Source organism: Leiobunum rupestre, chromosome 2 (genome assembly GCF_980474605.1).
Source record: "Leiobunum rupestre chromosome 2, qqLeiRupe1.1.hap1, whole genome shotgun sequence".
NCBI classification, from domain to species: Eukaryota; Metazoa; Arthropoda; class Arachnida; order Opiliones; family Sclerosomatidae; genus Leiobunum; species Leiobunum rupestre.
The window spans coordinates 11,298,371-11,324,198 of NC_143385.1; the positions used below are offsets into that span (position 1 = coordinate 11,298,371).

General features: G+C 37.1%; 2 protein-coding genes across 2 annotated transcripts; both read left to right on the top strand.

Annotated features, from left to right (window-relative positions):
- Positions 1-554: 554 nt before the first annotated feature.
- LOC149956115 (uncharacterized) lies at positions 555-2,960 on the top strand. The gene has a single exon (XM_090166767.1). It carries the CDS (start codon positions 555-557, stop codon positions 2,958-2,960), a length of 2,406 nt encoding a protein of 801 aa, XP_090022893.1.
- A 296-nt stretch (positions 2,961-3,256) lies between these two features.
- On the top strand, positions 3,257-11,171 carry LOC149956116 (uncharacterized). Its single transcript, XM_090166768.1, has 5 exons — positions 3,257-4,382; positions 4,431-4,602; positions 6,963-7,344; positions 9,040-9,339; positions 10,629-11,171. The coding sequence occupies exons 1-5, from the start codon at positions 3,257-3,259 to the stop codon at positions 11,169-11,171; spliced, it is 2,523 nt and encodes an 840-aa protein (XP_090022894.1).
- Positions 11,172-25,828: the final 14,657 nt, after the last annotated feature.

Genomic DNA, 25,828 nt, shown 5'->3' on the forward strand with positions numbered 1-25,828 from the left:
GCGGATTGGGATCTCTATTTATTTTACCTCATTGGTGCAACCGGGAGACCCTCCTTCAACTTTTGCAGACGACGGGGGAGACAAGCGAGCCTAGCGAAACATTCGTCGAGGCAGCGACTGCGAGCATTGGCGCACTGGCGCTATGTGAAAACTATTTTTGTTTAAAGAAATATCATAAAAACTATTGCCATTTTTTATTTTTCTTATCTTTTAAAAGGTTAGAAATTTTCTCCGTCGCCTCATTTTTTATTGTGTAAATATTGTTTTTAAAATTAAGTATATAAATCAAACGTGTTTGCCTGTTTACCAGTGCCAGCAAGTTCAGTCTAACGCTTCACTCAAATATGTATGTCGTTCTCTGTAAAATTGTAGTAATAAAAGTTTTAAATAGACATTACTCTAGTTGAAGTAAATAAAATATTGCTAAGCAAGAGAAATAGACAATAAATTCTACAAACTAATGGTGCCGAAACCCGGGAAAGACTTTTAGAATCCTTCAAGTATTCGAAATCTGGGTTATGGACAAATTGAAAAGGAAGCGAGGAGCTATCAGAATGTCGATCACGAAACTCATAGAGAAGGTGGATAATGATTTGCAGACCGATCCACTCAACATCAACGTTCTGGAAGTCTCGTTGAATCGTCTAATTCAAAAGGAGAAGGATTTGCCAAAGATGGACGAAGAGATCCAAGACCTTATAACAGAAGAATCAGATTTCGATAAAGATATTCTAGAGTCCATTAACTACATGGACCAGATCAGCGATTGCAAAACGATCATTGAGAAAACAATACGTGACGTACGAGAAGGTCCTCCATTGCAGAGGACAAGAACATCTAACGAAACCGTGAAGTTGCCCAAACTGACAATGGCGAAGTTTTCTGGTGAGCCAACTCAATGGACAGCGTTCTGGAGTCAGTACAATGTTGCCGTACACCAAAACAAAGGACTTAGCCACGTAGAAAAATTCACATACCTAAAATCGTATCTGGAAGGCCGAGCAGCCAGAACCATCCAAAGACTTGCTATCAGCGACGCAACGTACGATGAAGCCGTATCGATTCTAACGAGAACCTTTGGAAATCAAGTCCGAATTGTGGACAAACAAATGGAGAACTTCTTGAAGCTCGAGACAGTACGAAGATCAAGCGACTTACCTGGGCTACGTAGACTATACGATGCGTTGAAAATTGAAATTCGAAGTCTGAGGGCTATGAATATTGGATCTGAAACCTATGGTCAGTTATTAAGGACAATTCTGAAGCAACCACAAAATATCATGCTGGAATTCTCACGTATGAAGAAAGGTCAATTGACCAGGGACGTTCTTGATCTTGTGGAGTACCTGAGAGACGAGGTGAAGACTAGAGAGCTGGCTTTCGAATTCGCATATGCAGATGCCGCGAATAATCGAGACACCTTATCAAGACCCTTCCAAGAGAGAAGTACGTCGAAACCATGGCAGAACTCGAACAGTCAAGGCCAAAGAAGATTACCTTCAGCAACACTTCTCAACGTTAGCACTTCATCAAAATGCCTCTACTGTCAGGAATCTGGTCACACTACGAATTCCTGCGAGAAATCAATTGAAGAAAAGCTTCAGTTTGCCCGACGAGAGAGACGCTGCTTCATATGTCTCAAGCCAAGGCATTCAGCAAGAAACTGTTGGGAGAAGGACAAGATGGAAGCGTGTAAGCGATGTAACAAAATACACCATCCAAGCCTCTGTGAAGCAAAGAAAAGTCCCAACAATAATGATAACGTGGACACAGAATATATACCTAACCAAGTATCCAGCCTGTCCACAATCACTTCAACTTCAGCTCCAGCACCAAGAACCATATTGTTGCAAACCGCGCAAGTAAACCTCTACGGCGCGAATGGACGGAGTCAAAGAATTCGATGTCTACTTGATGGCGCAGCTCAAGGGACATTTGTTACCCAGAGATTATCTCATCTTCTACAACTGCACTTCATCAGAGAAGAATCGATTTCGCTATACGGTTTCGAAGATGACCAGCCAACAGACGTAATCAGACGAGTCGTGAAAATCACCTTGGAGAATCTGAGAGATCCAGAGCGAAGAATTGAACTTGAAGCTATGGAGTCGCCAAATATATGCAGTTCCCTCATTGCCGTTCCACATAGAGACACCAACGTCCAATTGCGAGACAAGGGATTGGAAATTGCAGACGAAGAAGGTCAAGGGTTTGATGGTCAAGGCGATATTGGTGTGATGATCAGAGCTGACTATTATTGGAGTGTGGTCACTGGCAAGACCGAGCCTTTGGAATCCAAACTAAGAGCGGTGCAAACAATTTTTGGATTGGTAATGCACGGGCCATCTATTTCGACGACCACAACGGTGGGAATAAATATGGTCAACATAATGACCTTGGGAATCGACAAAGAAATGGAGCTGTCACAGCAGATTAAAGCTTTCTGGGAACTCGATTCAATGGGTGTCGTCGACCGCGGAGCCAAGACCGTTACCAATACTAGTATCATGGAATACTTTAAGAAGTCTATACAGTTCAAGAACGACAGATACCAAATCTGTCTACCGTGGAACGAAAGACGAAACGAACTTTCAAGCAACTATGTTGTTGCCAAACGAAGAACGGAGCGATTCAGAAAGAACCCCGTACTTTTCTCACAGTATAAAGAAGTAATCCACGAGCAAAAGGAGCAACAGATCATCGAGAAAGTTGAGAGCAAATCGAGTTCGAATTCTTCTAATCCAGTTCATTATCTACCACATCAACCTGTTATCAGAACTGATCACGACACAACCAAGTTACGTGTGGTGTACGATGGATCTGCCAGCGAAGAGGACGAGCCTTCTCTTTATGATTGTCTTGCACCTGGACCAAACCTGAATGAAGAATTACTATCTATTTTGCTACGTTTCCGTAACAACAAGATCGCTTTGACCGCTGACATTGAAAAGGCGTTCTAACAAATATCACTATCACCATCTGACCGAGATGCAGTTCGATTTCTATGGAAAGACGATCCTAATCAAGAGAAATACGACACGTATCGCATTACAAGAGTGCCGTTCGGTGTCGAGCCCTTTCCTACTATCAGCAACAATCCAACATCACTTGAACATACATCAAGAAGCTAAGGGTGAACTCCGCAAATTAATCAAAGACAGCCTCTACGTTGACGACTTCATATCCGGAGCGCCTAATGAAGAGAAGGCGTACGAAATATCGATAAGAGACGAAGAATCTAATGAACAGTGCTAGTATGAACATTGAAGTGGCGTTCATAGCAGCTAAGACCAGAGTAGCACCACTTCAGAAGATAACCTTACCACGATTGGAACTGATGGGAGCTGTGGTTGGAGCTCGTCTTGTCAATCACCTTCAGAAAATTCTACCACGGGGAATTTCCAGAATACAGATGTGGACTGATTCATTGGTAACTCTTCATTGGATCAAGGGCAAAGCGACTAAATGGAAACCTTTCGTAGCCAATCGGGTTATGGAAGTGCAATCGTTGACGGAACCCAGTACCTGGAATCACGTCAGAGGCAAGGAAAATCCTGCAGACATCCCAAGCAGAGGTTGTAACGTTGAAAGCATTCTTTCCAATAAAGTATGGTGGGAAGGTCCCAAGTGGTTACTGCTCGAAGAAGAGTACTGGCCCGTGACAAAAACAAGCGAACCACGGAAGGAAGACGTGGAAGACGAATGTCGTGGAAAGTACATTGGAACCACTCAATTCAACTGCGCTGTCGTTAAAAAACCTATACCAATCGTAGATCTGTCCAGATATCATTCATTCACGAAGGCAAAAAGAGTAATGGCCTTTATCTGTCGTTTCGTTCAGTTTATCAAGAGTCGAGAGCTGACGAAGGGGACGCTGACAACAGAAGAACTAATTAAGGCTGAGAAAATACTGGTAATGGTAGCTCAAACGAAAGATTTTCACGAAGAATTGACGTTACTAAGAAAAGGTCAAGGTTTACCAAGTAGCTCGAAGATATTTTCTCTAAATCCAATTTTAGACCAAGACGGACTGATTCGTCTCGGAGGACGGTTGCAGAAGACGAACTTCTCGTACAGCGAAAGACATCCTTGCATATTATCGGGTAAAAATAAACTATCAGAACTAATCACTGTGTTTTCTCATGAAAGATTGATGCATTCCGGGTTACGTGATACTATAACCGATGTCAGGGAAAATTTCTGGATTATACGAGGAAGACAGGTGGCAAAAACGCTACTAAATCGTTGCATTATTTGCAAGCGATTTACTTCAAAGCCTGGATCAACCAGCGTTGCACCTTTACCAAAAGACCGAGTTACCGAAGCACCGTCATTCAGCATTACCGGCGTCGATTTTGCAGGACCTTTATTTGTTCGAGTCGGTAAGAATAAAACAGTCAAGGCATATATAACAATATTCACATGCGCAGTTACTCGAGGCCTTCACTTGGAACTGGTGTCAAGTATGACGGCTGAGATGTTTTTGATGGCATTTCGAAGATTCGTGTCCAGGAGAGGTATACCAAGCGTAGTTTACTCGGACAATGCCAAGAGTTTCAAACGAACGGACCAAGATCTACGAGACATTTGGACACACCTGAAGTCAGCGCAGATGAAAGAATATTTCGCTGGTCACGAAATAACCTGGAAATATATTGTGGAAAAGGCTGCGTGGTGGGGCGGCTTCTACGAGAGATTGGTCAGATCAGTCAAAAGCGCACTCAAGAATAGGGCCCTGCGAATCGGGGCTATTCGAAAATTACGAATATCGAATCGAATATCGAATCGAATGTAATAAGTACCCGAATCAAATATTTATGAATTCAGAATAATCGAATACGAATCGAATATCGAATCGAATAATAAGTACCCGAATCGAATATTTATGAATTCGGAATAATCGAATACGAATCGAATCTTCGAGCTACGAATTGTTTTCTTCGAATCGAATTTTGAACCGGCAGTGATTGTCGAAGCGCGAATCGAATCATCCAATAAATCAGTGACGAATTGAATGGAATCAAACCCCGTACACGTGGTTTAGTCATTTTTTGATTTACAAAATATACTAGTGTATAATCATATGTAATTAATTACTTATAAGTATGCTACTAGCTCTATTTCTTCACTAACGGTTTGTTTCACAGATATTGCGTCATCCATACCCTACGTAATATTTGACGTCATATTTGATGTCATATTTGACGTCATCGAATATCAAAATGCCGATAATGCCGTCGCCCAATTAGCTCTACGTCTGATAAACCGACAGCCATTATTTTAGTAAACAAACCGGTTTGAACAACCAAGGAGCTAAAATGAACTACAATATAGTGTCAAGTTCTGTTAATGTAATTAATTTGCAAAATAATGAAGTTCTCGGAGACTCATGTTCTAAAATAAATTTGCATTGTCAAATAAAAGAGGCAGGTTTATTGGAAAAAATAGTTGAAATTTAGTTTGAGCTTTTCTGGGGCATCTACAAGGTTGAAGTCTTGGCAGATTCTTTTGAGCCTAGGCCTAACTCTTCTAGGGTTGATATGGGTTTTAATAACGCTGGTTTAATATCCCACTTCGACGACTTGTTCCATTTTCGGAAAGCGATCACTTATTGGTCAAATTCCCCAACCTTTTATTTTTCTAAACTACTCATTATTTAACTTCATTCGCACAAACCGAGCGATTTTATAAATTTCAATAAAGCTACATTGGGCTGACTAAAATTCCGACAGCAAAAATTCCTTCTCACATTAGAGGTTTTCCATTGTCTTAAATACATATGTTAGTAGCCAATAGTGTGACTCCCAAAATTCTTATGAATAAAAATGTTAAAATCTAACGTAGTCCACCTTTTTACTCTTTAACAAACCGTTAGTGAAGATTTTTAATGGAATAAAGGTACAGTGGCATACTTAATAATAATAATAATCAGCTAGGCTAATACCCAAGGCACCACCTTAGGCCTAAGTCATCATGCGACTTTTAAAGCCATTAATTCAGGTGGCCGGGTTACAATGCGTAGGAGGGTGGTGGCAAGCCCTGCATGCCACGAGATCGAGCCAACAGCTCCCTACACTAACTATTACCGTTAACCTCAACAAGTTTTTGTGGAAGGGGAAACCGAAGATCTCAAGGGAAAACCCCTTAAACCAGTGGGGAGAGGACTTGCGAACTCAACGCAGAAGGAGTTGTTCCGAGTTTTCATCCAGTCCCACAAGCTGGGATCGAACCTGGCTCCTCTTGCTGCAATCAAAATTATTTAAAGATCCAACGTCATCGAGCGACTTTTAAAGCCTTTAACTCAGGTGGCCGGGTTACTTATGAGAAATTATGTTACATATGGTATAATTTTTACTGTTTCAACGTCTCCTTTTTAACTGCGTCTTTACCACCCCCACAAAATAATAATTTATTATTTAGGTCGCAACCTACCGGTTTATGAAAAACACCTCAGCTAAAAATTAAACTTATGTTTTTAATGCTGCATATTTGAGGTAAAAGCGTTCTAGCAAGCTACTATTGAGATTGTGAATCGCGTAACGAAATTGTAAGGTTATAGCTCCATGACTCGTAATTATGTCGACAGTGAAGATATATTTCGTTCAAAGTGGTAATGAGCATCATTGTAAGTCTTGTCAACAGGTGTTATCTTCGCAATGAAGTGTGACAACATCTCATTTATGGAGCCATTTGCAAAGAAAACACCCAGAACAGTACAGGAAAGCGAAAGAAGAATCGGCTAAAGAAGACGTTTCGTCATTGGCAAAATGTCCGGAAAAACGGTCACTGTATCTACCTTCAACTTCAAGTGAAATACAGAGAAATAAAACCAAGACATTGCCACTTGAACGCAAGGAAAAATATGATACAGCCGTTCTGAACTAGGTCGTTGCTGACGGTAGACCCTTTGAAGCTGTCACTGGTTCCGGTTTTTGACAATTGTGTGCCGAACTAACTAACAGCCAATACAGTCCCCCACATCCTGCAACGCTGTCTCGAAGACTAGATGACATGAGAATGGACTTAGAAAAGAAACTGCAGTTAACGGTAAAGAGTCACGTTGATACTTCACGTATGTCAATAACGTTCGATCACTGGAAAAGCAACAACGGCAGTAACTATTTGGTAATTACTGGTCATTACATACGCGAGCAGGATTGGTTATTATATTCCAAGTGCCTATCGGTGTCAAACTTAGAAATTCGCGACGCAGACCATACTTCGGCGGCAACGGAAAATATTATAAGGAAACAACTTGACTTCTACAATAAACACGTATCTCAAGTTTTTTACGCTACAACAGACACGACTAACTCCATGTCTTGCACTGCTAGACTTTTGGGAGTAAAATGGCTAGGTTGTGCCGCTCACAAACTACAACTTTCGATAAACGGGACGTTGGCTGTTCAAATAACGATAAAACATTTAATTAAGAACGCTCATCGAATTGGTGCTTTCTTTCGCTCATCTACACTGTTAAAAAAAATTGTTCTTATTTGAACAAATCGCCGTTCAGAAGGTTGTCCCTGTAGCAGAACGCCATTTTGTTCTAATATGAACAAAAAATATTCGTTCGATAAAGAACGATGGTTGATGGTTAAATATTGAACTTAGATGTTCTATATTGAACAAACCTTCTTTGTTCAAATTAGAACGTTTTGTCGTTTGCGGTGGAACACTTTGTCGTTCGCTGTGGATCATTTTCTCGTTCGCCGCGGAACGCTTTGCCGTTCGCGGTAGAACGCTTTGTCTTTCGCCGTCGATCATTTTCTCGTTCGCCGCGGAATGCTTTATCTTTATTGCTTTCTAAATTATAGCTCATGTCTCCTGCTGGCAGTTCATCATGCTAAATTAATAACCTAACCCATTGCGCACCGAACAGGAAAACCAGGCCTAAATTTAGACTATTTGAATTTAGTTCCAACCTCAAGTTTCCTCAACTACAACCATCTTAATGAGCTTAAAAAATCTACCACGTAAGTGATATGCGTTAAATAACTAAAACCTTTTTCACAGCACATAAGTTATTACATTCTATTCTCAGCCTAAAGGCCGAGAACTGGTAACAAACGATGTTAGAATTTATTTCTATGCTGAAAACGTCAAACCAAATTGCAGTATATTACGAAATATTTTCTGTAAATTTTAATTCTGGAACTTTGGCAATTACATTTCCGAACGAATTTCGTCTACCTTGCCAATCAAATAAAAATACACTTAAAAAAACGGTGCGTGTCCTATAAATTCGGACCTTTCACAACCCTTTTCCACTTCGTAAGGACACGGAGGTTATTTATATTGTTATTTGTGTTGAGTTTCTTTTCAATAGGTGGGGTAGTTTCTGAGAAACAGCGTTACAGACCTAACTCCATTTGAAGGAGCTATACTCCTTAACAATGAAATTGAATCTTCGGTAAATTTCCAAACACACTGTACATACAACTACAAAAACAACTTCATTACAACATGTTCTTACTCACCCTGTAAATAAATAACTACGAGTAATAGTTTAATCAACCAGTACACTAACTTAAAACAACATAATAATGTACGAAAAAACTACCTATAACAAAGCGCACTCTAAACCACTCATTTATTACTATATGGATGTTATACTTTTTTGTTACTTTTGGCCATACGAAGTTTTCCGCAAAATAGTGTCACACTTGTTTGTTACTTTTGGCCTTACGACGTTTTCCGCAAAATAGTGACACAGTTATTTGTTACTTTTGGTCATACGTTGAAAGTGTCACGCTTATATGTTAGTACATGTACATGAAGACAATACAAAGAAATCCATATAGGATTGTGTGTAAAACCTGTTCTAAGGGGAACGGTCTCCTAGCTATTGAAACGAATCTATTCTATTGTGTAGTTTACAAGCCTTCCTCTAGAGGGCGAAAGAGCATTCGTTCTTATTTGAACGAAATATATTATCTTGAACACACCGTTCTCTGTTACATACCTTTAGAACGCTATCGTTCATTTTTGAACAGACTGTTCTAAGTTGAACGTCTTCTGAACGAATTTTTTTAACAGTGTACAGTCTGCGCAAGATCACTAAAAAAGCATCAAGTTGACATCGAATTGGCAGAATCTTCGCCCCCACTAGACGTGGTAACTAGATTCAACAGTACATACAATCTACTACTTTGGCTGAAGAAAAATGAAGTTGCAGTATCTCTAGCGCTTGTGGAATGTACGGAAAAGAAAAACTGCGCAAAGAGTCCACCATTGGTTTTAACTCAACAATTGAAAGACACTTTGGAATCAGCCTGGCCAATTTTAAAGATAATGGCGGAAGCGACTACAATTTTCAGCGCCGACACATCGGTCACGGTCAGTTTAATTATTCCGCTAATAACCACTCTGAAAGATGAAGTAAAAAAAGCATCGGCAAAAGGAATCAAAACCTTCAGGGACGAAATTTCGAAGTAGTTGACCGACCGTTTCGATCTAACTAACGAGCACTTGCTTGCCGCGACATTTGTAGATCCACGATTTAAAAACTCTTTATTTTCCGACGTGCAAACTGGGGAGGTAAAACGTCTTTGAATGACCTTGTTGGAAACGACGAAAACAATGATAATATATTACAATCACCTGAAATTTCAGGCCAAGAGTTACCGAAAAGCGACACAGACGACACTGGTGAAAATATTACTGCGGATCGAACATTACTAGATGCCTTATTGCATAAAGTTCATGGAAGTCAACAAAATATATCGACGAGGTAAAATGATTCTTCAAAATAATTACACGACGAGATTGAAGACTACGTCAAGGAACCTATATTTGATCGCAGTGGCGACCCACTTTATTACTGGAAACACAAATGTCACATCTACCCTCTACTATCCAAAGCCGCTCGCCAATTATTGGCTATTCAAGCTACCAATTGCGCAGCAGAAAGGGTTAACTCCGTGGGCTCTCAAGTAATAACGGATCTTCGATATTCTCTTTCCAACTACAATGTTGAAACACTCATTTGGGCGCGAAAAAATCAAGAGTTGTTGTTACAGAACAAAATTTAACTTTATAATATAAATGCTTTCAACGTTGTTCTATTGTACTTCCTGTATGCAGATACTAACAATAAATAAAACAATTAGCTTCGATTACTTAAAATTATTAAAACCCGACAATTCCTTTATTAGAGGAAATATTACACCCAAGGCAACCTTTAACGGATCCCCTAGACTTTTTGACCAAAACCACTAAACCCGCGCTCGTAGCGTCGTGTAAATCTAAAACCAAAATGCGGCAGCGGGAAAATTTGAAACGTTACTGGACGACAAAAAACCTTGGAGTTTCCCTTTAACCCGGAACAGAGCCGTCATCGGCTTAAACAAAAACCACACATCTATTGTTTGTAGTCGTAATAACTGGGTAGTAATATCAAACATTGATTACGGTTCGATTCGATTCGACCTTTCATTATTCGGGTTTTCGAAGCGAATATTCGCTTCGTACTAAATTCCCGAATCGAACTGGATTCGTTATCCGATTCGACTACTTCGAATCAAAATGATTCGATTTTATATTCGAAAATGAGAAAACAAATGTCGAATCTTCGTTATAGCTTTAATCTACGAACCGAATCTAATTATTCGCGAAAATATTCGAAGTCGAATAGTAAATCGAAGATTCGCAGGGCCCTACTCAAGAAGATCCTTGGAAAGGCATCGCTCAACTCTGAAGAATTTCAGACGATTCTAACAGAAGTAGAGGCAATCCTTAATTCGAGACCCATAACATTCAGCTACAACGATGCCGAAGAGCCTTCACCACTATGCCCTAGTCACTTTCTAGTTGGTGAACGCCTCATGTCAGTACCTTCCAGAGCGTTCGACACCAGTGAACCAGTACTCTCTACGAAACAAGATCTCACCAGGCGACTTAAGTATCGTCAATCTCTGCTGGATCAATTCTGGGCACGTTGGCGAAAAGACTACGTCCTAGAGCTTCGTACTGCACACCAGTTTCGTAACCCTCGAGAAGACAAAGAAATTAAAGAAGGAGATATTGTGCTAGTTCACAACGAGAAGATACCGCGAACCTTTTGGAAAATAGCTCGCGTAGACGAAGTGTTCCGAGGTAGAGACAAAAAAGTTCGGGCTTGTCGTATATTATCTAGAAGTGAAATGAATTTAAAATTCGTAAATACTTAAAAATAAATTTGATGAGTTTTAAGAAACTCATCGGCGGGGAGTTTATGTGAAAACTATTTTTGTTTAAAGAAATATCATAAAAACTATTGCCATTTTTTATTTTTCTTATCTTTTAAAAGGAAATTTTATCCGTCGCCTCATTTTTTATTGTGTAAATATTGTTTTTAAAATTAAGTACATAAATCAAACGTGTTTGCCTGTTTACCAGTGCCAGCAAGTTTAGTCTAACGCTTCTCTCAAATTTGTATGTCGTTCTCTGTAAAATTGTAGTAATAAAAGTTTTAAATAGACATTACTCTAGTTGAAGTAAATTAGATATTGCTAAGCAAGAGAAATAGACAATAAATTCTACACGCTATGCGTCCAAGCTCCGAGGCGAGCGGACGAAACACACAGACGGGTTAGAGAAAGGACATGATTTTCGTTGAAAACCGCAAAAAGCGCGTGTCAGCATTTTAGACAGATTTAATCGGCGTCGCGCTGGACAATAATCGGCGGCGGCGGCAGCGGCGCGCCGACTAAATTTTAAAATCGGCGGCGGCGTTGAAAAAAAATCGGCGTCGGCGGCGTCGGGGTCTACTCCAGGTTAGCTTGAATCCTTTTAGGTATAACCAGAAATTAGGTTTTAGCCGTTACCAAGAAACCAATAACTGAATCAGTCGAAAATAATGAACCCTCATGGATCATGTGGCGCCATCCACGAGCCGACGGGTTCTTAGTATTTACGGAAGAAAGCTTTGTCTTAAAATGACATAATTGCCAAAAATGTTCTAGTTCCTATATTTTATAATGCAAACGATTTACCGAATGATAGTATCGAGATAAAGCGCACACAAGGCTAGACATGAATGGACGATTTACTCACTATCTAGTTTGTTCTTTCGTCTTCTGTAACAAAACCTAGATAGATGGCGGTAGCGTTTCCGTCGAAGGGCTAAAAATCCATAAAACTGCTAGCCTTCTTCTGCGCTTCATTAGTTACCGAAGCTTTCACCAGGTGGCACTGTTTCTACTTTTGAACTTCATTCCCTTACAATGGATACCCGCCCTCCTCCGGTCCCAACTTTTACTTCGCCAGTTACCATTACCTCAAAATCGCTTCCATTAACACACGTTTGTAAATTATGTCACTTTTGGTTTGATTTCCCTTTCACGTCGTTGGTTTTTTATCCATTTGTATCGTAGATGTTAATTAAAGCTCTATTATTGCCAGCTGTAATGACCCCTGTTATTAGAGATGGCCATGAATCTATCCGATTCATTGAAAAGCACGACTTTACAGGAGAGCTTGCTGCCATCTATTTATGACAAAGGAAGCTAAAATTTAAAATACCCAAATGAAAGCGTCGTCAGAGAGTTATTGTAGAGTATTATAGTTAGACAAATTATGCTCTATTTAGTGGACTTTAACATAATTTATATTGTAGAGTATTATAGGTAGACAAATTATGCTCTATTTAGTGGACTTTAACATAATTTATATTGTAGAGTATTATAGGTAGACAAATTATGCTCTATTTAGTGGACTTTAACATAATTTATATTGTAGAGTATTATAGGTAGACAAATTATGCTCTATTTAGTGGACTTTAACATAATTTATATAATTGCTGTAATTTATGTTATTGGCCAATTTACAAATCATCCAATCAACGCGAGGGGTACCTATAAGTACCACCTTTTTTATATCGACGATAGCGACATCTATTGAAAAAAGAGCTACTTCAAGTCGAGTCGCCACCTGCTTTAAATTTATATTAATACATTTTTATTTGCCTTTATTACTAATCCTTTATATAATAATATGGAACCAATTTGATTTAAATTTGAATCATGAAATGAACTATCCTTCACCTTTTTGTGAAAAGATTGGCTAAGTTAGCAATGGAGTTACACTAGTTAAGTGTTTGCGACACAATCAGATAAAACCTTAGACATCTTAAAAAATTAGGTGCCTGGAAATATCAGGTAAATCGGTTTTCCAATAGTTGTATCACGAACCTTGGCTGATTCCCAATTCTAACCAGCGAATACCATTGCGTATCTTTTGAATAAAATTAAACTCATTTGATTTGCCCAATTCAGATAAAGCAACTACTTCATCGTTAATGTTATTCCTAAGAAATGTAACATGGAACACGAAAAATCTTGAAATTAAAATAATATGTAAACAAGGAGACGGCGAACCAAAAAGTTACTTACAAAACGTTTAAGCGTTTATTTGTACATTCATCTTAATTTTAATTGACTGCCATACGTTGTTGGGGCTATTTAGTTTTACCTTAGGTAGCGCTATGGTTTACGAACCTTGGGTTAATGGTGACTTATTTAAATCATACCCTTACAGGGATTATAACAGATTTCGTTTGAAAAGCTAGAAATTTGATATTGGCATGGGTTCGTCTACTAGCAACGGTAGATGAATACTTCTTTCTTGATGAATAATCCTTTCTTGGTGAATACTCCTTTCTTGATGAATAATCCTTTCTAGATGAATAATCCTTTCTAGATGAATACTCCTTTCTTGATGAATACTCCTTGATTAATACTCCTATCTCGATGAATACTCCTTTTTGATGAATACTCCTTTCTTGGTGCATACTCCTTTCTTGATGAATACTCCTTTCTTGGTGAATACTCCTTTCTTGATGAATAATCCTTTCTAGATGAATACTCCTTTCTTGATGAATACTCCTTGATTAATACTCCTATCTCGATGAATACTCCTTTCTTGATGAATACTCCTTTCTTGGTGCATACTCCTTTCTTGATGAATACTCCTTTCTTGATAAATAATCATTTCTGGATGAATACTCCTTTCTTGATGAATACTCCTTGATTAATACTCCTATCTTGATGAATACTCCTTTCTTGATGAATACTCCTTTCTTGGTGCATACTCCTTTCTTGATGAATAATCCATTCTTGGCGAATAATCCATTCTTGGTGAATACTCCTTTCTTGATGAATACTCCTTTCTTGATGAATACTCCTTTCTTGGTGAATACTCCTTTCTTGATGAATACTCCTTTCTTGGTGAATACTCCTTTCTTGATGAATAATCCTTTCTAGATGAATACTCCTTTCTTGATGAATACTCCTTGATTAATACTCCTATCTCGATGATTACTCCTTTCTTGATGAATACTCCTTTCTTGGTGCATACTCCTTTCTTGATGAATACTCCTTTCTTGGTGAATACTCCTTTCTTGATGAATACTCCTTTCTTGATGAATAATCCTTTCTAGATGAATACTCCTTTCTTGATGAATACTCCTTGATTAATACTCCTATCTCGATGAATACTCCTTTCTTGATTAATACTCCTTTCTTGGTGCATACTCCTTTCTTGATGAATACTCCTTAATTAATCCTCCTATCTTGATGAATACTCCTTACTTGGTGAATACTCCTTTCTTGATGAATACTCCTTTCTTGGTGAATACTCCTTTCTTGATGAATACTCCTTTCTTGATGAATAATCCTTTCTAGATGAATACTCCTTTCTTGATGAATACTCCTTGATTAATACTCCTATCTCGATGAATACTCCTTTCTTGATGAATACTCCTTTCTTGGTGCATACTCCTTTCTTGATGAATACTCCTTTCTTGATGAATACTCCTTTCTTGATAAATAATCATTTCTGGATGAATACTCCTTTCTTGATGAATACTCCTTGATTAATACTATTATCTTGATGAATACTCCTTTCTTGGTGAATACTCCTTTCTTGATGAATACTCCTTTCTTGATGAATAATCCATTCTTGGTGAATAATCCATTCTTGGTGAATACTCCTTTCTTGATGAATACTCCTTTCTTCGTAAATACTACTTTCTGGTGAATACTCCTTTCTTGATGAATACTTAGAGCTGTGCGAGTAGTGGTTTCAGGCAATCGAGTCGGGTATCGAGTACCAAATTCTTTTTCATCGAGTATTCGAGTCGAGTCGAGTAATCGAGTACTTGATTAAGGGGAAAATTTCCCTTATTCGATTCGAGTAACTAAAAAAAACATCGAGTAAAATTTTCAACGAGTCGGGTTATCGAGTACTTGATTAGGAGCTGGTTTTATTCAAGTAATTATGAAATTAAATTTAAAAGGAGTATAAAGTAACTTTCAATGCTGAAAAATATTCTTTTAATTTAAATGAGCCACAATTTCCACAACTTGGTAGGTACCGTTTATTGCCCCCCCCCCCCCCAAAAAAAAGTTATAAAAACCCCTCTTTGAACTTTGAAGCAACGACGATAGAAAAAAAAATACTCGACGTGTTTAGAGAGCAGCTTATTCGAGTAATAAGGTACCCGAATATGCAATTTTTCGGTACTCGGTAATCGACGAGTATTCTCCAATTACTTATTCGAGGTCGAGTTCACGTCTTATTTTAAGTCTAAACAGCTTTGACCGGATCTGATTTGAACAAGGAGAAGCCGAGAATTGGTAGACCAAAAAACAAAAGGTCCTGTGTGGTATTCTAATCAAGATATGGCATTTAAGGGCTTATATATCGAAAACTACCAGCTCTAAGGGATGAAAATTATCATTACACACTAAACCGAGTGGGAGAGTTCGAAATTTGCAAATTAGGATTACCTTGAATCATTAGTTCAAGGTCATTCCAATTTTATCTCGAGAACCATTATGATTAGAAGAATGGTTCCAATTAGATAAATATAATAATAATAATAATAATAATAATAATAATAATAATAATAATAATAATAATAATAATAAATAGCTTTATTAGGATATCCAACTCATTTTCTTAACTGCTTTCCAGTTGGGTCCTCATGAACAACAATACTTTTTAAAATATATACAGAGATAATTAATAAATAAATGCGCGCCAAGGCTTTTTAAGTCAAACTACCTTTTACCCGGGGTAAATAAAACTCCAAAATATGCGTTAATTGATTAAAGTCGTACCGACGGAACTCTACAAACCTTCTACCATCTCACACAAGTATTTTACGAATTGTGAGGGGTTTTGAGTTAACAGGAAATGTCAAGGGTAGCGTAGGACCACAAAACCAAGCAGGCAACTTACAATTTTAAACGTCGATGTCTTAGAGTATTTTAATGCATATCCCCGACGTAGTACCAGAGAAGCTCAGGCAGGATTGGAATTTTCGAATGTTTACGTTTCGGAAATAATCAAGAGAAACCACGCGCACGCCTACCACGTCCATCTTCATCAATGACTTAAGGCCGCCGATGAAAACGCCCGTTTGTATCACAGTAACTGGTTGCTAGATCAAATAGCAGTAGACCCTCAGTTTCTCTCATATTATCTTTTCCGATGAGACCATTTTTTCTCGGGATGGAATAGTCAACGTCCACAACACGCATTATTGGGATAGCCAGAACCCCCGCTTCAAAATGCCGACCTCACACCCAGAGACATTTAAACTAAACGTATGGGCTGGAATATTAAACCACCGAGTGGCTGGTCCAGTTTTCATTTCAAGGATGATTGGAGTGATCTACCTACCTTTATTTCAAAATGAGGTAGTGGCATTTTTAGAGAACCTCAAAAAAAAATGAATATCTTATAGTCTGGTATCAATATAACGGCGCGGGACGACATAGAAATCGAACATCGAAAGAAAACCTTGATTTGCATATTCGCAATAAATGGATCGGCAATAACGGACCACTTAAATGGACGCTTTTTCCAGAATGAACACCATTGGATTTTTTTTAGGAAAAAGTTTATTTCACTCCATAAACGATGAAACTCTTCGTGAGAAAACTGGTCAAGAATTTGGCGATGTCACCGAAGAAATTCTAGAGAATACGATGAACTCGGTTGTCACACGAGCTCAAGCATGCGTAGTAGCAGAAGAAAATAGGGGAAGTACGTATCTGTAGCTTTGAGCTGTAGAAGGCGTCGTGTGACCCACGAAAACACCTTTTTACGCATAATTAACCAAAATGAAAAAGTAGTTCCACTTTTGTTTTGTTTCAACACGGCGATAAACGACGAGAGTAAAGACGCCTTAGCTCATTTAGCAGATAATGAAAAGGACAATATGTTACGATTGTTCAATTTGATAAAAATTTATTATTTAAACGATGTATTCATCCGCGATTTCCCGCCAAACCGTTCTGGCGCGAAAATTCGTGAAAAGTGACGCCTTTCCAATGCTGACTAGAAGCGTACTTCCCCATATTTTCTTCTGGTAGTAGCCAATGGGAGGTATTTTTGAACACTTCATAATTAATTAAAAGTTAATCTTTATTTATTAATCAAAATTATTTGTAAATTATTCTTACGTTTATTAGTGGCTTATTTATTTAAATTTAGTTTATCTTGTGTTTGAAACTTAATAAAAATACTCGATACATCTTTAATCAATTAACGCTCATTTTGGAGTTTTATTTACCCGGGTAAAAGGTAATTTGACATTAGCGCGCATCAGTGGCGGATTATCTAGTGGCCCGAGGGATAAATCACAAGTTTCCCAAAGTCAAGAGGGGCCCAAATAAAGCTAAGCCTAGGGCCCGAGTAGTAGTTAATCCGCCACTGGGGCGCATTTATCTAATTGGAACCATTCTTCTAATCATAATGGTTCTCGAGATAAAATTGGAATGACCTTGAACTAATGTTTCAAGGTAATCCTAATTTGAAAATTTCAAACTCTTCCACTTAGATCTGGTAGTTTTCGATTTATAAGCCCTTAAATGCCATATCTTGATTAGAATACCACACAGGACCCATTGATTTTTGGTCTAACATTTATCGGATTCTCCTAGTTCATATCAGATCGGGTCAAAGCTGTTTAGACTTAAATAAGACGTGGAACGCATTTCTAATTAGAACCATTCTTCTAATCCTTATGGTTCTCGAGATACATTTTGAGTGACCTTGAAGACCTGGTTCAAGGTCATTGAAATTTTCGTTGTCATTTGTCCTCCTGCACGCTCGATGCAACCTAAAAATTTCAAAATCTTACATAAAACTCATTTTGAGAAAGTGACATTGTATGGTTTTCTAGTTAACACCCTGTATATTAATTTTTCCCGCCAAACCGTTAGAGATACAGTTTTTTCATGCAAAAATAAATGGTAGCATTGGCTATGACCTTTAAAACGAATGCTCATTTATCTCTCTATCTAGTGCCGTTCCGAAATTAGTGAATACATCAAAAACGATGATTTCCCAACTTGAGGGGGACATAAAAGGGGTAGCGGCGCTCGGAATCATGGGGACTTTTCAGGTTTTGCTTATCTTTTCATATACTACCAGCCTACCAAAATTCAGCTGCCTCCTAATTTATTCAAGGTTCAGGGTTTTTTTATTTTATTTTCCCTGGACTATAACTAAAGTTTTTTAAACTTCTGCAACTTTCAATCAATATTTAGCAGAACATGGAGCAGACGATACTTAACGTCTACGAAAGAAAAGAATAAGGGCGAGAAATAAGTAGTGTTAAATTAAAAATAAAAAATAAAAATGAAGTAAATCATCGATTTAGGGAATCATTTTAGGTAAAAAACCCAAAAAAAGCCCAATGGGCTGGGTTTTTTTTTAAACCCGGGTTTTTTTAAACCCTGTTTACAATGCGTAGGAGGGTGGTGGCAAGCTCCTCAGTCCAAGCGAGCCAACAGCTCCCTACACTTACTATTACCGTTAACCTCAACAAGTTTTATGGCAAGGGTAAACCGAAGGGATCAAGGGAAAACCCTTTAAAAGTTTAAATCTCTCTTGACTAATTTCTGGTTATGACACTGAGACCAAATGGAACTTCCACGTGGCATTGGCCGACATTTTGCAGCAGACTTGGACCCCGGGTAAAAATCGGGCCTCGGGATAGGCGTTATTACCGATGATAATGATAAGTATTTCGGAAGAGTCATAATAGAATGGTCCTTAGCATTGTACACGGGCCCTGGTAAAAAACTACAAACCCAAATATTTACGAAAAAAACAAAATTTCGGTGAAAAAATAACAAATACTTAGAAAATCAAAACGAATCCAGCAATGATTTAGTATTTTTTAATTCTTGGATTTGAAACCAATCCAAAAAATCCGTGGGAAAAAAATCTAGAAATCCACAAAACCCGGTGAAAAATTCTACAAATCCACAAAAACCGGTGAAAAAATCTACAAATCCACTGAATGAATCTACAAATCCACAAAATCCGCGGAAAAAATCTACAAATCCACCGAATAAATCTACAAATCCACAAAATCCGGTTAAAAAATTAAAATATCGACCAAGTCCACAAATACACCGAAAATATATTTATATTTGAACTTAAATTCTTAAAATTTCTACTGGAATTCATAATATACAACTTAAATTCTTAAAACTTCTACTGGAATTCTTAAAACTTCTACTGGAATTCTTAAAAATTCTACTTTAATTCTTAAAACTTCTACTGGAATTCTTAAAAATTCTACTGGAATTCTTAAAAAATACTACTGGAATTTCTGGAAAAAATATAAATACAGTATGTGCATTTTTAAAAATCCACAAATCCACAGAAAATACCAATCTTGATATTAATTGAAAATTGTTACGGGAATTTTTAAAAATACTGTTCGATTTTTGAAAAATTCTAAAATCCAGGGAAAAATTCGAAAACTTAAAAAAAAACGAAATTTACAAATCCCGTACGTGCATTTATTGAATGTCCGAAACTTTACATCCTTTGGCTCGTTCTCAAATCAAGCTCGGGCTCACAGAATGAGACCGAGACCCTTCAATTAGATCTCAAGTTCTCGACCTTCAAAATATTGATCTTTAGGATCGTAAAATTGGTTACTCTGTGTAAAACACCTTGAAATAAAACCAATAGTTCAACAAGAAAGTAGTATTCATCAAGAAAGGAACATTCATCAAGAAAGGAGCATTCATCAAGAAAGGAGTATTCATCAAGAAAGGAGTATTAATCAAGAAAGGAGTATTCATCAAGAAACGAGTATTCATCAATAATATTAAAGTATAATTCTTCAAATTCTTTAATATAGTTTAATTATTAAACTTTTTTCGTCATTTTTGAAACTTTTTAAGGTGGGTTTTTTAGTAGGCTTTATTGTGGGTTTTTTTAAGGTGGGTCCAACCCAAAAAAACCGTGGGTTTTTTTAAATTCGAACCCTGATTGTAAACCGGCCACCTGAATTAATTTCTTTAAAAGTCGCTTGATAACTAAGGCCGAAGGTATTAGCCTAGCTGATTATTATTATATAAAATTAAAATTAAATAAAGTTTGGTAGAGTCAGTGCTAGAGGGGAGGGGTAATTCCCTTCTGGTCTAGGGCACTGGTTGGCCGCCTAACCTCTTTATTGTGAGATCGAAGCGCTGGGTTTCCTATTTTAGGAACAGATTCCGTCGAAAAATGAATAAATATTGAACGTCTTTTGAAATGTATAGAATATTTGAATTCAAATATCTTCGCTGTCAATCCAGGGACTCTCACCAGGAAGGAACAGAGCGACTTCTCTCTTCCCATTTCGCTTCGGTCTTTCTTCAGACTGTTCCTTATTCGCTGGCTTTCACAGCAGAATATTTCGGACCATATATGTAAATTTGCGAAGAACGAGGGAACTAGGATCCATTCCCTTTTGTTTCTTTGTTGGAGTTTTTCACATGTCATTTGCCTTTAAAATCTTATTGTTAAATTTTTAAATTGTTTTGATGATATGTCAATGTCTAATCCTTGAATTGTAAAAGCCAATTCATTGGCAAGGATTCATACTTGATAGGAGCGTAAGTAAAGAATATGACTCTTAGATCTAAGTATCCATTTCTTTACACTTACAATTTGTGTTAATTTTGTTGTTAACCTTTCGTGGTTTAGTTTTGAAAGATTGCAAAAATCAAAATTTGTATCAATTTTAATTTTTTCATTATGTCAATTTTTAACAAATAGTGTGAAATAGTAGAGGGGGTTACGCTTATCAAAATTAGTTTTTTGATGTGTAGGATTTCTCATAGTTTAAATTATATTTTCACGGTTTCTTAAAGCAACTAGCAGCTCTATCATCGCCACCTGTACTATGAAAAGGCCCCTGTTATTAGAAACGGAAATGAATCTAACCGATTCATCGAAAAACGCCACTTTACTGGAGAGAGTGGTGCCACCTATTTATGGCAAAGGAAGCTAAAATTCAAAATAGCCAAATGAAAACGTCGTTAGTGAGCCATTATATAGTATTATAGTTAGACAACCTATAATCTATTCAGTTATAGTTGACTCTAACCTAAATTATATATCCCGTGTAAAAATTATTGTTTACAATTGCTGTAATATATGTTATTGGCCAATTTTCAAACGATAAAAATCAACAACGCGTGGGGTACCTATAAGTACCGCCTTTTTGATTTCGACGCTAGCTACATCTATTGAAAAAGAGCTACTTCACGTCGAACCGCCATTATAATTTGTCATAATAATGTCTTTATTTTTTTTTACTATTTGGGATAGTATTTTTGGTAATAGTTCCACTGTGCTTATATATAGATTTGGTGAGCTGCCCTGTTACAAAAGAGTTGTGTTTTTGTACAGGTCATTCAACATATCTTGAACCTTGAATCTTTATTCGGCCTACGTTATTCTTCTGAAACATATATCAGTCTCTTCACAGACTTGATCAAATAACTTTCGTTTTCTATATATAGTTCTTTGTATGAGTTATTGGGCTTACGAAACTCGCTATGTAGTTGAGCAGGTATATATAACTCTACTTGGAATGCTTATTCGGCCGTATCGCGTATGGTAAGATCACTCTGACGGCTTTGGCCCCGCCTACGAGAGGAAAAATCGCCTCTGCGCGCTCCCCTCTCACGTTGTTGTTTGTTAAGTTAACAAAGTGACGTCAAAAAAACCGTCAGCCACATCGAGACGAAAATCTGCCACGATAAGCATTTCAAGTAGAGGTATGGATTCCTGAGTTTAGCTAATGATTTCTACGAACTATGGGATCAATTCGAGGGACTAACCATTGACAGATGGCCTGTACGTACACCAATTACGCTTACTCAACACTGATAAAGGTACAAACTCTAAAGATTACGCGTCATCTCATTAGTACAGTCAAAGGTACGGGCTTGTACACCGATTATACGCGGAGTGACTGGCGCCTCGGATCAATTGTACTTAGACCGTGAATGATGTCCACTCCAGTTAAGCCTACATTATAAAGGTGGGTTTGGAGCCAAATCATTAGTCAAGGTATCCCTCATAGATGAAATTTTTTGGTCGAATACGGGACTGGGAAGGATATGATCCGAAGAAATTTAAAACCGTAAAAAGAAGGAATCTATAAGAAAAATTGTTTTTGGATAGTTCGGGATCATTAAACGGGTTAAAGGTAGCCGAAATGGAATCATTATCACCTATCAATCTACAAGCGGGTTCGGCTCCCAATGACAGGTCGGGTCTGAGAGGGAAACAAGAGAATTCACCTAGCTAGAGATCAGAAGATATATATTTTCGAGTGGAGAAGACGGATTGCGTCTGAAAGACTAAAAGTACCCCGTCCACCCGCCAAACTGCCTCGACTGGTTTTCCGATCCGCGGATCTCCGAGGTCTCTCGAGGGTCGTAGCTGGAGACTCGACACGGTAAGCGGGCGCACCCGGCGAAGGATAGGGTTTAGTAGGACACTCTCTCGAATAGAAGCCCGGGTGGGCGGAGAAACGGGCCGAAAGGCCGATAGATGGAGCGAATAAGTTCGATTAGAGAAGATGGGCGACGTGAGATTGGATCGGCCGGGCTTTCGACAAATAGATTGAGAAACGGGATTTAGTCGCTGCTATCGACGCGGACGTAGCAGAGACGCCAGAGTGTCCTTGTACGGGGTACCAAAATACTTTTATCTTCGCACTATTGGGGAAAGCTTAAAGGATTTTCGACGAAACTTCAATCCACTTCAATCTAAAAATTTGCTGTAGATAAATTTTTCTTTCAATATCCAATTGTTTTAAAGTATAAGCTTTTCTCTGTTGAAGAAAAATAAATATCAATTCACAAAAGGGGGCTATTGTACGGATAAAATGTTTAATTAAACCCTAAAATCCTTTAAAATACGAACACTGGCAAATTAAATTTAATAAATTTCTTTGAGAAGAGAAATATGAATAATTTCAATTTGAATTTTAACTTACTGCTTCTTTTAAATTATCGATCGAAGACTGGTCCGTTTACGCGTAAAAGTTACAATTACTTTTATATCTCTTATCCAATGGTAATCTTAGACATAAAAATGAAACCTGTACCCCAAATCAGAAAGAAAATGCTCGAAAATGTACTGTCGCAGGGGTTTTACTTAATAATAAGTCATATTTTTCATGTGTAATAGTTTGGAGAATGATGTTTTCGCTCCGCGCAATTACTTCCTCACAAAGGATTTTTGAAATGCTAAAGGAAACTACCCAAGATATAAACTTTGTTTCGCGGCAAACTGTGGACTTACATTGTTAGTAATTTGGTTGTGTTATGTAGGATAATAATTTTACCTTCTGGGTGACCATTAAAAATACGATAATAATGGTAAAGTTTTTCTACAAACATATAAACCACTATAATTATATATATATATATATATATATATATATATATATATATATGTATATATATATATATATATATATATATATATATATATATATATATATATAATATAATTATAGTGGTTTATATGTTTGTAGAAAAAATTTACCATTATTATCGTATTTTTAATGGTCACCCAGAAGGTAAAATTATTATCCTACATAACTAAGGTACCTACGTCAATTTAGTATTAAATCTCAAATTATTCAACCTAATCATTGAGATTTTGAGATTTATATGCATACAAAAGATTGTTCTAAAATTTCATCGGAAAATTGTATTGTTTCGCATTCATTTAAATTCTGGCCAAAATTTCGGTCCAAGGAAGGTAGAAAGCACGCTAGCAGAAGGCTGTAGCATGATTGTATGAAAATGGGATAAATTTTAGAAAATAACCACTTACAAAACCCTGCTAAGTGGGCGTGTATAACAGTGTTGAATGGTAATCAAAAACCAAATTATCGATTTCATAAAACATTTACGGTTTCAGAAAAAAAAAGAATTCAGAAAAATTATCGATTTCATAAAAAATTTACGGTTTCAGAAAAAATAAAAGAATTCAGAAAAATTATCGATTTGATAAAAAATTTACGGTTTCAGAAAAAAAAAGAATTCAGAAAAATTATCGATTTCATAAAAAATTTACGGTTTCAGAAAAAATAAAAGAATTCAGAAAAATTATCGATTTCAGAAAAAATATCTTTTTTAATTTTGTCAGAATATTGATGTTAAACTTGAGGAATCTAATTTTTTAATAACGCTTAAATTAAGTTCAACCTATGGAAATCAAAAATATAACGTTAAAAATAATCGTATATCGAAAATGCGTAGCCGTTCAAATTATCGTGCGGTAAAAAAATTTGCTCCATAATTATTTACAACGTTGGTGTATTGTGATAGGCGAAGGCGGAGTGAAACGAAATAATTATTTATTAGCAGTATAACTCTAAGATCTGTGCTACAAACTTTCTTCCGGTTTATTTGTGTGCAGGATTGTCGGATATAAATCAGGTTCTTTTGAAATTTAAATTAAGAGCAAATGCAATTAAATTTCATTATTAATTAATAATTTAGTTTAATAAAGATTACTTTGAAATATAGTTTACGTTATCGCCGCAGTCAAATTATTTATCAATTTGTCAAGAAAAACAGGCATAAAACCTTTAAACAAAAAAATCAATAAAAATCCCATTTAAATCAAATATATCAATGTTTTCGTTTGTTTTCACCTGGTACGTAGCCGCCGGAGCCGCCGTTCGTGGGATTGCTATCGAACCGTTTTGTGGTATGAAATCTACATATATTTATGAAATTAAGTTCGTTTTACTTGTAAATAAAATTTAAAGTTAGTCGTCGTCATGTTCTTATTATATTTAAAGTTGCATCCAAATTTAATTTTCAATTATGTTTTCACCATTGTGATATTTGAATTCAGTACCAATTGACTATTCGAAAATCAGCGACATCTGTCTCCAAATATTTGACCTTCAACCTTTTAAATCTCTGTTTCTATTGTTGGATATTTTAGGGCACCGCACGTTTGTTATAAAAGGTGTTTGCTATGGTACGTTATCCTATCTTGCATATTACTCGATAAGGTGTTGGCTATATCCCATACCCAACACCTTATCAAGTATTATGCAAGATACCATAGGACACACTCCTGTTCAGCAGTACCCAAGATATCATAACAGAGGATAGCGGCTATGCTGTGTTATGATATCTTGAGCATTGATATGGCTATGCTATGTTGGGTACTTTCGAAGTTTATTTTTTGTGGCGCCCATTTTCTTAAACAGGGTGTTTGTTATTATACCAATGATTGATCAAATGGATTTTTCACTGGATTGAGATACGTTTTTTAAAGCGCTCATTTTTGACAAATTTTCTCTCAGGGTTATTATAATAAATTAGGATAATTTAGGTACAATATAATTGAAAATTTGCTCAAATATAAATTTTATATCCAAAATATACTTATTACATACGGAGGGACTGTGTGTACTTTTATGCCAGTGACATCGGGTTTGCATCACTACCTAACTGCTTTTGACGTTGCGATCATAATTGTCTTCAGTGTTGGAAATAAG